The 14337-nt window shown below is 41.6% G+C and overlaps 1 protein-coding gene across 8 annotated transcripts in view; it reads right to left on the bottom strand.

Annotated features, from left to right (window-relative positions):
• The window catches only part of LOC141917715 (F-BAR domain only protein 2-like), a 142510-nt gene that overhangs the window by 32879 nt on the left and 95294 nt on the right, over nt 1-14337 (bottom strand). For all 8 annotated transcript variants that reach the window (XM_074811113.1, XM_074811121.1, XM_074811115.1 and 5 more), the window contains 5 exons: nt 12598-12652; nt 8997-9175; nt 7984-8008; nt 4215-4257; nt 3521-3615 (listed from right to left, as the gene is read on the bottom strand). In XM_074811113.1, the coding sequence (XP_074667214.1) occupies nt 3521-3615; nt 4215-4257; nt 7984-8008; nt 8997-9175; nt 12598-12652 (397 nt within the window). The remainder of the gene's footprint in view (nt 1-3520; nt 3616-4214; nt 4258-7983; nt 8009-8996; nt 9176-12597; nt 12653-14337) is intronic.

Here is a 14337-nt window from a genome sequence, read left to right as displayed (position 1 = left end):
TAAACCACTGTCTGCTCAAATACCATGGTAGTTTAGGTGTTCAATGACTAACTCAATATCTAAAGAAATGTTTTAACAGTAAAAAGAAAAAAGTATCTGTGGGACATGCTAGATCATAATTAAGCACAGATGTTTCATAACTAAAATCTACTTATGCCCACAGGGCACTATATTCCACCAATTTCAAAGAAATATAGAGCGCTCTGCATAAGCCACTTTGAGGTATGAGGCCTCAGGTAGGTGACTCCCCCCCAGATATGGCTACAGAGGATGTTAAGGATCCCAATTACGTGTCACTGCTCATCAGCCAGAGGCTACTCTATCCACAGTTCTGCTGACAGGAGAGACTGTATGAACATTTCCTAACCTATTTTAGCCTCCTACTCAGGTGTAGCAATAAAAAAAATGGATATAGTAACAACCACCAGTACAACAAACTAAGTATCCTTTGCCTTCCTCTACAGACTCCAACACCAGATCAAAGCAATACCACAGCTAGCATTTGCAGCTAGCAAATCATTATTTTTAAGAAAGCACAACTTCTTTTCGGCATATTCATAGAATCATGGAATCATTTAGGTTGGAAAAGACCTTTAAGATCAAGTCCAACTGTAAACCTAACACTGCCAAGTCCACCACTAAACCATATCCGAAGTGCCACATCTACACATCTTTTAAATACCCCCAGGGATGGTGACTCAACCACTTCCCTGGGCAGCCTGTTCCAATGCTTGACAACCCTAATAGCCAATCTAAACCTCCCCTGGTGCAACTTGAGGCCATTTCCTCTCCTCCTATCACTTGTTACTTGGGAGAAGAGATCAACCCCCACCTCCTACACCCTCCTTTCAGGTAGTTGTAGAGAGCAATAAGGTCTCCCCTGAGCCTCCTTTTCTCCAGGCTAAACAACCCCAGTCCCCTCAGCCGCTCCTCACAGGATTTGTTCTCTAGGCCCTTCACCAGCTTTGTTGCTCTTCTTTGGACACGCTCCAGCACCTCAATGTCTTTCTTGTAGTGAGGGGCCTAAAATTGAACACAGTTTTCGAGGTGTGGCCTCACCAGTGCAGAGGACAGAGGGACAATCACTTCCCTAGTCCTGCTGGCCACACTGTTTCTCATACAAGCCAGGATGCTATTGGCCTTCTTGGCCACCTGGGCACACTGCCAGCTCATATTCAGCTGGCTGTCAACCAACACCCCCAGGTCCTTTTCCACCAGGCAGCTTTCCAGCCACTCTTCCCCAAGCCTGTAGCGTTGCATGGGGTTGTTGTGACACAAGTGCAGGACCCAGCACTGAGCCTTGTTGAACCTCATAGAATTGGCCTCATCCCATTGATCCAGACTGTCCAGATCCCTCAGTAGAGCCTTCCTACCCTCAAGCAGATCAACACTCCCACCCAACTTGGTGTCATCTGCAAACTTACTGAGAGGGCACTCAATCCCCTCGTCCAGCCCATTGATAAAGATATTAAACAGAACTGGCCCCAATACTGAGCCCTGGGGAACATCACTTGTGACTGGCCACCAACTGGATTTAACTCCATTCACCACCACTCTTTGGGCCCGGCCATCCAGCCAGTTTTTTTTATCCAGCCATGAGCATACCTGTCCAAGCCATGAGCAGCCAGTTTCTCCAGGAGAATGCTGTGGGAAACAGTATCAAAGGCCTTACTAAAGTCCAGGTAGACAACATCCACAGCCTTTTCCTCATGCACTAAGCAGGTCACCTTGTCATAGAAGGAGATCAGGTTAGTCCAGCAGGACCTGTGTGGTGGTTTAGCCCCTGCCGGGGTCTGAGACCACGTGGCCGCTGCCCCTCCCCCACAAAGGGAGTGAAATACAAAGCCCCAAGACTGAAATAAGGAAAGGTTTAATACAACAGTGCAATAGCAACACAACAAACAACAGCAATAACAATAACAGTAATAGTGATAGCAATGAACAGAGCAAAATAGCTACCAAATACAGCAGTTTGAAGCACGATGTACAAAACCACGAGTGCACCGCGCTCCCGCGCCAGGAAAATGTGACACGCCAGGATGTGACGTCCCCATGGTATCTGAATAACCCGGCTAGAGCTCCCCCCCACTGCTGGGGAAACTTAACCCTATCCTGGTTAAACCAGGACAACCTGCCTTTCATAAACCCATGCTGACTGGGCCTGATCACCTGGTTGTCCTGTACGTGCCACATGACGGCACTCAAGATGATCTGCTCCAGAACCTTCCCTGGCACTGAGGTCAGACTGACAGGCCTGTAGTTCTTCAGATATTCCTTCCATCCCTTCTTGCAGATGGGCGTCACATTTTCTAACCTCCAGTCAACTGGGACCTCCCTGGTCAGCCAGGACTGCTGATAAATGATGGAAAGTGGCTTGGTGAGCGCTTCTGCCAGCTCCCTCAGTACCCTTGGGTGGATCCCATCCAGCCCCATAGACTTGTGTGTGTCTGAGTGGTGTAGTAGGTCATTAACCATTTCCCCTTGGATTATGGGGATGTCATTCTGCTACCCATCCCTGTCTTCCAGCTCAGGGGGCTGGGTACCCTGAGAACAACTGGTCTTACTATTAAATATATATATATAAAATTTATCCTTAAGTATGTTATAAATGTGGATCCACTAGCTGATAAGCTGCACTGGATACCTAAGTGAGGAAGAGACAATCTAATGATTTCTGTAAGCTAGATTTTTTACAAAACATAACTTTTAAGGAACATGAATTTGTAGTGGAAGAATAAGTTCCACTTAAAACCCTAAGGCTTATGTAACAATGCTGGTTGCTACTAAAAGGATATTACTAAGGCCAAGAAGAATTAGCACTAATTCTCCTATTGATGTATGTACTCTTTCTTACTGTTCTTCAATCTGTATGATCAAATACAGATGAACACAGTTAAAAAGCTATGATTGCACACAAAGAAGTAAGGTCTATTATAATTTTTAGAATAGGAATACCTAGCTAAAAGAAACAGTGAACACTTTCTTTCTCAGGCACGTGGGAGAAGAGTCTACATTAAGACAGTAGGGGTTAGAAAATAGACATGCAGTAGGTAGACTGAAGAGAACTATGAAACAGAGTATCTGCTACTGTATAGTAAATAGCAGATTCCACCTTAAATTCCCTGAGATAATCAACACAAATAATTTAAGAAAATACTTTTAGTAAGCAGGTCCTAACATAGTCCTATTATCTGTTTTTGTTTCAGTCTCTTCCTCTTTCTGAACTAGTTTCTCAACATCTACTCTCAGCCTCTTCAACACACATACCCACTCATATGCTATTTTGTCTCCCTCTCCCTCACTGCCTTTTGAATATAAAAATGAGTACTGCCTGTTTCTTTAACCCCCCCAAGCCTGACATAATGCACCGAGAGTTGTGTATTACTCATAACACAGGATACTGCTTTATAAAACTTTCATTTCAACAGTCAAAGCACATTCCCTTGCAATGACTAAAAAAGCAATAATAGAACATCCTGAAGAATATGCAGAAAACATTTTCTACTATCAAATATTTTACCTGAGAAGAATGAGGATGCCAAGGAGGCTGAAGAGGAAGATTCAAGAGAACTGCTAAAGAGTGGATCCCATGCCAGAAGGTCACTGTTCCCCTTTCTACAGTAAGGGTTAAAATTGGAATATTAATGAAAGATGTATATACTCATAAAAACACAACTTTGGTAATTAATCTTCTGTATTAGTTAGTCTTTGCATCTAAAACTTAAAAGTACTTACAAATTGCAGGTCAAGGAACTGATTTACACATATTTCATAATGTCAGTAAATTATTTCCATTTTCAACAAGACATACATCTACAAATCAATTTGTTTCAGTATATACATATATGAGCAATGTATATAGACCTGTCCAAATATGGGGCTTGTAATCTTAAACACTTTACAATGGAACACTGTATGATGGAAACTAAATCCGTCCTCTTTAAAACCTGAATTTTTAATAAAAAACAATATTTTGTAATCCCATAATTATAAATATCGATTGAGACAGATCATAATGTAGCAAATGCTTTAGAAGGGGAAAACAAGTGAATAGAAATCTCCATTGTTACATAATTACTCCTTAACTCTTATGATGCAATAGATGCCTGACTTCAAATAGCAATCAACTGATATTTCCAAAGAGTCTCAGAGTCTTAGATCAAAATAAAACCAAATTCCCCCAAAACTACACTTGATATAAAAGTTGAACTTACTCATTAGCTGGAGTAGAAAGCTTTGATTTTGTTAACTCATCACCTAAGCAAAAGACACAGTATTATCACCGCTCTAAAATAAAAATCTTTCAGCTTCATTACAAAAAGACAGTAAATGTTAATAGTTACAGTTCAAAACTAATGATTATTAAAATGGAAAATAAAAAATGCATTATCTCTGATAATATAAATTCAGATGCTCCTGAAATACCTTCTAAAAGGAGAAGACTAAACAGAGCAATGCATTTCAGGAGGAAGTGTTAATCACTTGTTGATTTCTTCCTTAAATTATACTGTTTACATCAATATTATTCTTCAGGAAACCTGGTTTGGTTTCCCACTGAGAAAAACCCTAAAGAACACAGACTAATGCTCTATCCTCTATCTCCATGGCCATGTTTTGTGTTTTTAACTATAAAACAGAGAGAGAGCACTTTGCTGCTTTGTGGATGATACTCACCTTGAGCAGGTGGAAGGATTTTAAGAACTTACACAAGAGTCATTTCCATGGGATTTTCCCACCCTCCCCTCCCCCACCATTGGCTCTTGGACTTGTTCCTCATCACTGTCACAGCCAGCCTCATCTTTGAGTGGAACCTCAATCCATCCCACTCCTACCAGCTTGATGCCAGTGCTAGAGCCTGGAGGGGGATCACAGGGCAGCAGGAGAGCACCTGAGGAGCAGCACAAAGGAGTTCCAGCCAGTAAGTCAGCTTCATCGGGGGCCCAACTTAACTGCCTCTATGCAAGCACACGTAGCATGGGGAATAAAAAAGAGGAGCTAGAGACGTGCGCATGCCTGCTGGGCTACAATCTTATTGGCATCACCGAGAGGTTGGAATGGAAGGATACAGGCTCTTTAGGAAGGACAGGGCAGGGGAGACGAGGGGGGGGTGTGTGTCTCCCTCTATGTCAATGACCAGCTGGAGTGCATGGAGCTCTGCCTGGGGATGGATGAGGAGCTGACCAAGAGCTTATGGGTCAGGATTAAAGGGAAGGGGAGAGACAGGTGACATTATAGTGGGGGTCTGCTACAGGCCACCTGACCAGGAAGACCAAGCGGATGAGGCCCTCTATAGACAGATAGGAGCAGCCTCATGTTCACAAGCCCTTGTTGTCATGGGGGATTTCAACCACCCCAATATCTGTTGGAAGGACAATACAGCAGGGCACAAGCAATCCAGGAGGTTCCTTACTATGCTGGACCTTGTTCTCACCAACAAGGAGGGGCTGATGGGGAGTGTGAAGCTCAAGGGCAGCCTTGGCTGCAGTGACCATGAAATGGTGGAGTTCAAGATCCTTAAGGTGGCAAGGAGGGTGCACAGCAAGCTCCCTACTCTGGACTTCAGGAGAGCAGACTTCGGCCTCTTCAGCGATCTGCTTGGCAGAGTAACATGCGATAAAGCCCTGGACAGAAGAGGGGCCCAAGAAAGCTGGTTGATATTCAAGGACCTCCTCCAAGCTTAGGAGCGATGCATCCGACAAAGAGGAAGTCAGGCAAGAATGCCAGGAGGCCTGCATGGATGAACAAGGAACTCCTGGACAAGCTCAAACACAAAAAGGAAGCCTACAGAGGGTGGAAGCAAGGACAGGTATCCTGGGAGAGATACAGAGAAATTGTCCAAGCAGCCAGGGATCAGGATAGGAAGGCCAAAGCCCTGATGGAATTAAATCTGGCCAGGGATGTCAAGGGCAAAAAGAAAAGCTTCTATAGGTACATCGGTGAAAAAAGGAAGGCTAGGGAAAATGTGGGCCCTCTCCGGAAGGAAACGGGAGACCTGGTTACCTGGGACACTGAGAAGGCTGAGGTACTCAGTGACTTTTTTGCCTCAGTCTTCACTGACAAGGGCTCCAACCACACTGCCCAAGTCGCAGAAGGCAAAGGCAGGGACTGGGAGAACAAAGAACCGCCCACTGTAGGAGAAGATCAGGTTTGAGAACATCTGAGGAACCTGAAGGTGCACAAGTCCATGGGACCTGATGAGATGCATCCGTGGGTCCTGAGGGAACTGGCGGATGAAGTGGTTAAGTCACTCTCCATCATATTTGAGAAGTTGTGGCAGTCTGTCAAATTTCCCACTGACTGGAAAAGGGGAAACATAACCCCCATTTTTAAAAAGGGAAAAAAGGAAGACCCAGGGAACTACAGGGCAGTCAGTCTCACCTCTGTGCTCGGCAAGATCAGAGACTGCATCCTCCTGGAAACTATGCTAGGGCACATGGAAAATGAGGAGGTGATTCGTGACCACCAACATGGCTTCATTAAGGGCAAATTGTGCCTGACAAATTTGGTGGCCTTCTATGATGGGGTTACAGCACTGGTAGATAAGGGAAGGTCAACTGACATCATCTACCTGGACTTGTGCAAAGTGTTTGACACTGTCCTGCACAACATCCTTGTCTCTAAATTGGATAGACATGGATTTGACAGATGGACCACTTTGGTGGATAAGGAATTGGCTGAATGGTTGCACTCAAAGAGTTGTGGTCAGCAACTCTATGTCCAAGTGGAGAGCAGTGGCAAGTGGTGTTCCACATCTTTGTCGATGACATAGGCAGTGAGATTGAGTGCACCCTCAGCAAGTTTGCCGACGACACCAAGCTGTATAGTGCAGTCGACAGGCTGGATGGAAGGGATGCCATCTAGAGGGACCTGGACAGGTTCGAGAGGTGGGTCCATGAAAACCTCATGAAGTTCAAGAAGGCCAAGTGCAAGGTCCTGCACATGGGTCAAGGCAATCCCAAGCACAAATACAGGCTGGGCGATATGTGGCTTGAGAGCAGCCCTGCGGAGGAGGAATTGGGGGTGTTGGTTGACAAGAAGCTCAACATGACTCAGTAATGTGTGTTTGCAGCTCAGAATGCCAACCGTATCCTGGGCTGCATCAAAAAAATCATGACCAGCAGGTCAAGGGAGGTGATTCTCCCCCTCTACTCCACTCTGGTGAGACCCCCACCTAGAGTACTGTGTCCAGCTCTGGGGCCCCAACATAAGGAGGACATGGACCTGCTCAAGCAGGTCCAGAGGAGGCCACGAAGATGATCATGGGCTGCAGCACCTCCCTTATGAGGACAGGCTGAGAGAGGTGGGGTTGTTCAGCCTAGAGAAGAGAAGGCTCTGGGGAGACCTTATAGCAGCCTTCCAGTACTTAAAGGGTGCCTACAGGAAAGATGGGGAGGGACTCTTTATCAAGGAGTGTAGGGATAGGACGAGAGGTAACGGTTTTAAAATGAAAGAGGGTAGATTTAGATTAGCTATAAGGAAGAAGTTCTTTACTGTGAGGGTGGTGAGACACTGGCACAGGTTGCCCAGAGAATCTGTGGCTGCCCCCTCCCTGGCAGTGTTCAAGGCCAGGTTGGACGGGGCTTTGAGCAACCTGGTCTAGTGGAAGGTGTCCCTGCCCATGGCAGGGGGGTTGGAACTAGATGATCTTTAAGGTCCCGTCCAACCCAAACCGTTCTATGACTCCGTGATTTGTTTCCCAGAACAGGGAACAGCTAAGTATACAGAAAAAGAAGAGGTCTTTGTGTGGCTTCTACTAGCTGCTTTGAAATTTTGACCAAATAACTTAATTTTGTCCTTTGAATTTACTGTAAGTAGTTCAAAGGCAAGTATCATAAAGATACCTAGAACTGACTAGAGAAATATTTTTTGCTACTTGAAATACAAATACTTAATAAGTTTATTTATTCAACAAGAAAAAAATATTTTCATGCTATGTTAAAAAAACTAACATAAATATACTAAAAGTTAAATATTCACACTTACTGGATGAAGTTCGATTCCTTTGTGCCTGAAATGGAAAAAAAACAAACCCAAACAAATAAATTATTTTATTACCAACTGTCAAATAAAACACTTAATAGTCCCAGGGTTCTTATTTCCACTCAACTTTCCATGCGATATTTTGCTTTCAATGCCAGGCAGAGCATTCTGGAGCTTGTAGAAGACCAGAACATAAGGCAGAACAGAGCAACTAGTGCATGCCTGCCACACTGGTAAGGAAAGGCAGAAATTAAGACTGTAGAGCTGACAAAAGCAACAGTACGACTAAATCCCTTGACAGGCTGGGCCAGTAAAATTAAACAGCTTTTATATCACATGGTATGCCCAACGGGTAAGAATAGAAACGTTCCTAAGGTTTTCCCCAATAACTTTCTCACATATTCCACTTACTTAGTTTTAATCTAAAAATGTGAATAAAAAGCCATTCTGTACTTACAGAACTGTGTTTCTGCTTTCAAAACTGGGGGGGGGGGGGGGGGGGGGGGGGAATCATCATTAATATTTTAATATGCATAATCTTTTCCTTAAAATCAGAGCCACCTAGATTCTGATCTGAATACTGTACTTGCATACTTTAATCATTCTGTGGTTTGGCAGAATACATACAATAAAGTTGCACTGTAAAAGTTATATGCATCCACATTATATAATCTGTTTTAAAGGTTTGTATATATTATTGAATACAAATTAGTAAACTATGTTAAAAGCCATACTCAGCTAACTCCATATGTATTCAAATGTCTTGTGGCAACAGCAAAAAGACAAGGACTGAGCACTCCCAAGACTCAAAGTAAAGTTAAAATATGAGAAGGGATAATTATTTAGCATTACATTGCAGTAAAGTGTATCAAAGATGACCTAGTGCATAGGAAAAAAAGAATCATTGAACTTGAACCTAGAATAAATTCTGAACAGTAAAATATATGTTAACACTAAAGATTCCTTACCACTTTTCTTCTCTACTCATTAAAAATACAAGGAACAAAATTACTTACAGATGTTGCTGGAGAAAGGGTGATGTTCCCTATAGATAGTTTTAATTCATCCAAGGAAGGCATGGTATACTGAGAGCTATTATTTGACTGGACAGGTTTTATTTCTACATGGAACCTCCTGGGTTCATCATCTTCAGAGTCAGAATCACTGGATGAATAGAAATGATTCTCTTTGGTATGTTTTTCTCAGTTAAGGTGGAAATACTTCAAATTAATCTGTTTAATCTGTTTTATAATTACTCTCTACAAAATGCTCATATTAAGTAAACACCACAGATAACGCTGCCTAATCTCTTTGTGCGCTTATACAGACACTTCAGTTGTATCCACTGTCCAAAATTCACAACTCGGAGTTAAAATTTATTTTTATATTCCATTCATCTTCATAACAGTATTTTGTTATCAAAGGCATGATGTCATATAACTGAACTACTGCATATTTGAAAGCATCAGGATAAAGGATTCTATACATACACTTCTGTATGTTAAATTTATGATTTGTAAGACTCAACGAAGGATCCTAATGCATGTATGAAAAATATATGCATTGTATAAGTCCTTTTAAACCAAGTGAGGAAAAGTCCTAGCCTTTTTCATTAGCAATGAAATGCCCATGGTACCTGTACCAAGTGTAACAAGTAGAGGAAGCAGCAGCCACTGTTACTTGACCTTTTTGCAGAGGCACTGAAAATTTTGCAACGAAGGATGCCAGTTACACAGAAGGCTGCACAGTAAACTAAACCCCATCAGCAGCTTAAAGCACTGTCATCCTTGGCTGAAAAGGAATCACAATGACAACTCAGCCCTCAAAATAAGCAAAATATACAGATGAATCTAGCCTTGGTTCTTTATATGCACAAGAACTGCACTCGACAAAAGCTCTGAAAGGCCTACACTAAGTCTTAAAAGATGCAGTTGTTTTGACAAGAAACAAGTTGAAAATTTTCCTCTGCTGAAACATAAGTGTCTTGCCACCTAGGGGAAGCATACATATTCTATACCTCACTTCTGTTATTTTCACTTGGAAATATGCCAGCGATTTGAATGAAATGAGCTTCAACAAGGCCAAGTGCCAGGTCCTGCACTTGGGCCACAACAACCCCCTGCATCGCTACAGGCTTGGGGAGGTGTGGCTGGAGAGCTGTCTGGAGGAGAAGGATCTGGGGGTTCTAATTGACAAGCAGCTGAACATGAGCCAGCAGTGTGCCCAGGTGGCCAAGAAAGCCAACGGCATCCTGGCTTGTATTAGAAATAGTGTGACCAGCAGAAGTAGGGAGGTGATAGTCCCCCTGTACTCCGCACCGGTGAGGCCACACCTGGAGTATTGTGTCCAGTTTTGGGCACCTCAATACGAGAGGGATATCGAGGTGCTGGAGCGAGTGCAGAGGAGGGCAACGAAGCTGGTAAAGGCCCTGGAGAACAAATCCTGTGAGGAGCGATTGAAGGAGCTGGGACTGTTCAGTCTGAGGAAGAGAAGGCTGAGGGGAGACCTCATCACTCTCTACAGCTACCTGAAAGGACATTGTAGAGAGGTTGGTGCTGGTCTCTTCTCACAGGTGATTAGTGACAGAACAAGAGGGAACGGCTTTAAACTCCAACAGGGGAGGTTCAGACTGGACATTAGGAAAAAATTTTTCCCAGAAAGAGTGGTCAGACAGTGGAATAGGCTGCCCAGGGAGGGGGTGGAGTCACCATCCCTGGATGTGTTAAAGGGTCATTTAGATGAGATGTTGGGGGATATGGTGTAGGGGAGAACTTCGTAGAGTAGGGCTGACGGTTGGACTCGATGATCCCAAGGGTCTTTTCCAACCTGAATGATTCTGTGATTCTATGAAATCTCTTCAAACTATTCCCTGATAAAGATTAAAACCCTGAGCCCTAAAGACATTCCAACTCCAGTTCAACTTAAAGAAACCCTGAGACTTGGTGAGGAAAAAGTCAAAAGTCTTCATCTTACAGGCTGTTCCCAAAAACGGATCACATCTGGAAAAGAAAATTTTAAAAGACAAGTCATTTGTCATTTCACCAAAAGATTTCTTGCCTTGAAAGTTATCACCGAGTTTCAAGTTTCATTTCCTATATAGATCAGGTGGCTCTTGTGAAGTGGCATGAGATGACCACTGAGGTATTAAGTCTATTAAACGGTTACTAACAAAGATCAGTTTAGACCTGAATGCCATGAACTGAAAGGTCATTCAGTAATTTTTAGGATGAGTGTTTTTCCAACACTTAAGACTGGCCTTATTAAGACTGACTGCTGTTATGGTAAAATAATGTCCTCCAACAAATCATCTTAAGAGTTCCCATCAACAGAATAAATATCCTCTCTTGGAGGCTAAGGGAGAAAAAGAGGAAGGGAACTGATGACTTTGTGAATCTGTTCAAGATTTTTCAGAAGCTGAAGTACTACCTGGCTGACAGGAACTGCAAACCATTGAGTTTTTTCACTGGATGTATGGCCTTTTCCATTGCTTCATGACAAAAAGGGTAATGGAGAAAAGGATGCCCAGGTGAATCATTTACTAAGCATGAAGGTTATTCACTCCTGCCTCCATTTCATAAAAATATGCAAAACATGAAATAATGCATACCCACCCACCCCCCCACCCCCCCCACCCCCCCACCCCCCCCCCCCCCCGGATAATAGTATTTCGCTTTTATACCAATTATGTAAACGAGAGATAACATAAACTATTTTTATCAATACAGGAACCTTCACTGGGGGCAAGAGGCATATTCAGCAAAGCTGATGAGAACAGAGAAGCTATGATGACAGACTGGTCCACCTGAAGGTGCTCTCAACTGGTTAAAAGTTTTCACAATTTAAAGTAATTGCAAAGCATAAGTTTACCTTTTATTTTACCTGTAGTCCCCAGAAAAATCAGTGAATACGTTTCCAAAAATTAGCTATCTTGCTAACATATTAGGCTTGCTTAAACCTATAGCAATTATTCCCAGCTCTCAAGTAGAGCTTCCGTCTGATGGAAGAAAAAAAAGAGGACAAGAATCTTTTTCTTCAAAGGAAGAGCAGAGAAAATAATGAAATCCATAAAAAAAAGACACATAACCAAAACCTATTCTGCATATCAAAACAATAATTAAAAGTACAATAAAAGCTAAAGCACCAATTAGAAACAGCATGATACTTCATTAATTAACAGAAATTCTATTTCTAGACTGCTGGAGCTCTCAATCTTTTTAATGGAGTTATTAAAAAGTGGGGAGGGTGCAGATATAGAACAGAAAAACACTCAGTATGCTTAAAAGAGTTTAAAAACTCTCTGAAAGGTTTTCATGGAGAAAGATCTGCACGGTTACCTTAAAGCTTTTGTTCAGGCTATTTTTAACTGTCAGGCAAAAAAGATCCTCTTAAAGTTCCTAAGACATCTGATCTAACCTTTAACATTTACACACACACAAAATCTAAGCTAAACAAAATTTTGTGCATTTTGCAGAAGGTATGAACATAAGACTACAAGGTTGCAACATAAGCACAAATGTCATTCATCTTCCTTGACTTAACATGTTAACAAGTACTTTCCCTCCCCAAATAATTGTAATAACAAGAAATAACTTGGCACAATAATAGCAAAAAGGATATCCTGTGATGCTTCTGGTTTAATGCTGTATCCTTCATCATCTACATCAGGAATGTTCTAAAAAAAACCCAAAAATGATGGTATTGACTAAAAACTAAAAAAAAAATGTTGTTCTTGCATCAGACAATTTTATAACATTGACAAATTGAAGTTTGATTACAACACCTCATGAAAGTCATTGTTATTAATTATTACTACAGTTACCTCAAGTTATGCTTTATAGTTCAGAAGTAGTGTGACAGATAAGATACCTCAGGAACACAATACAACAAAACAACTTCCAAATTTCCAAAGAAAACTGTCAAGTTTTAATGCATCTTGCTTTTACTGGTATCCTATCAAAAATGTCAGAAACAGACAGAAGCATTTTAACTTTACTACTGAGTGTTAAATAAGCCTACAATCCTCTCAGCCCCAAATATTTTCCCAATTTCTACTTCTAATTCTTTCAGCTAAGCCACTAGAGGCTCTGATGATGCAGGAGCATAACCTTTCCTAAATACTAGTCAGTACTTTAATATGCAAGTGAAAGCATTCCAGGTTATATAGGTTGCAACTTTCTCTCTCCCCCTTGAAAAGACAGCAAGCCTGTACTGTTGCTTTAGCAAAGAATACCCCCATTAATTAAAATGCATGGATGAAACTTAAAATACAAGTGCTCAAAGTTGGGTTCCAAAGTTTTCATTTATGCATCTCCAGCACTGTCCTGGATTTTTAAAGCTAATAAGCATCTGGGAACTTCAAACTAGTTCAGTTTTTCAGTTCTTGAAGGCAATTAAATATTAGTTGAAGAGAATTATGTTTAAAATAGTTTAGAATTTTTAGCTAAGCACTTAATTTCATAGAAGTGCTTTGGGACAGAGAGAAACAAGTCTCTAATATGATCATCTGAATTTTAAAAATGGGCAAAAACCCCACATTTGCACATATTATATATAAAGGGATAGACTTGGATACACAGATACTTTCCCCGTTCAAAACAGGAAAAGCCTGCTCATGACTGCCTGCATAGTTAGTCTACATGATCTGCTGAGATGCTACAGTAAGTTTATTACAAAAAACACAACCCAGATGTCTTCAAATTTCACCAGTTATAAATTTCTTATATAAATGACAAAGGGTGGAAGAGATACTTAATGTACCTTTGTATTGACAAAGACAAATTGTGTCACATACAAGCAAAATGGTACCTCAAAATCTTACAAGTAGTAATTTCAAAATATTGTTTTCAGGATTTTGAACAGTTGGACAGTTCTGCTTTCTGAAACATCACAATTTTATTTACTAATCTACATTTTGTAACAGTGGTAGAAGACACAGCCCTTCGGGTGAGATACATAATCACAAATCTCATGTTAATGAAGGCATTTACATGTACTTGACAATTCTTACTCCCTTCTCCACACTCCTACAAAGACAGAACTATATATTATGTGGTGGATCACAGTGCATCTTTTAAGTACCAGGCACACAATGCATACATGTTTTGCTGATTAGGGATATCAATTAAACTCAGACACCAGAGTGAAAAGAGCAGGCGTATTTTACTAGAAATAACTAAATAATATAACAGAATAATACGGAAAACATACAGTAAGAAAAGACAGAATAGTGCACTTAAACAAATAGGAAAATACAGGGTAATGCATCAAATCATTACTGCCTGAGAGAGAGAATAGTGATTAAGAAAGATCCATCACCACTTGCATACTTTACCATCATCCAGATCCGCAGTGGCTGGG

This window comes from Strix aluco, chromosome W (assembly GCF_031877795.1).
Source record: "Strix aluco isolate bStrAlu1 chromosome W, bStrAlu1.hap1, whole genome shotgun sequence".
Lineage (NCBI taxonomy): Eukaryota > Metazoa > Chordata > Aves > Strigiformes > Strigidae > Strix > Strix aluco.
Note: the sequence above shows the minus strand (reverse complement) of the source record. Positions and strands in the feature narration are given on the sequence as shown.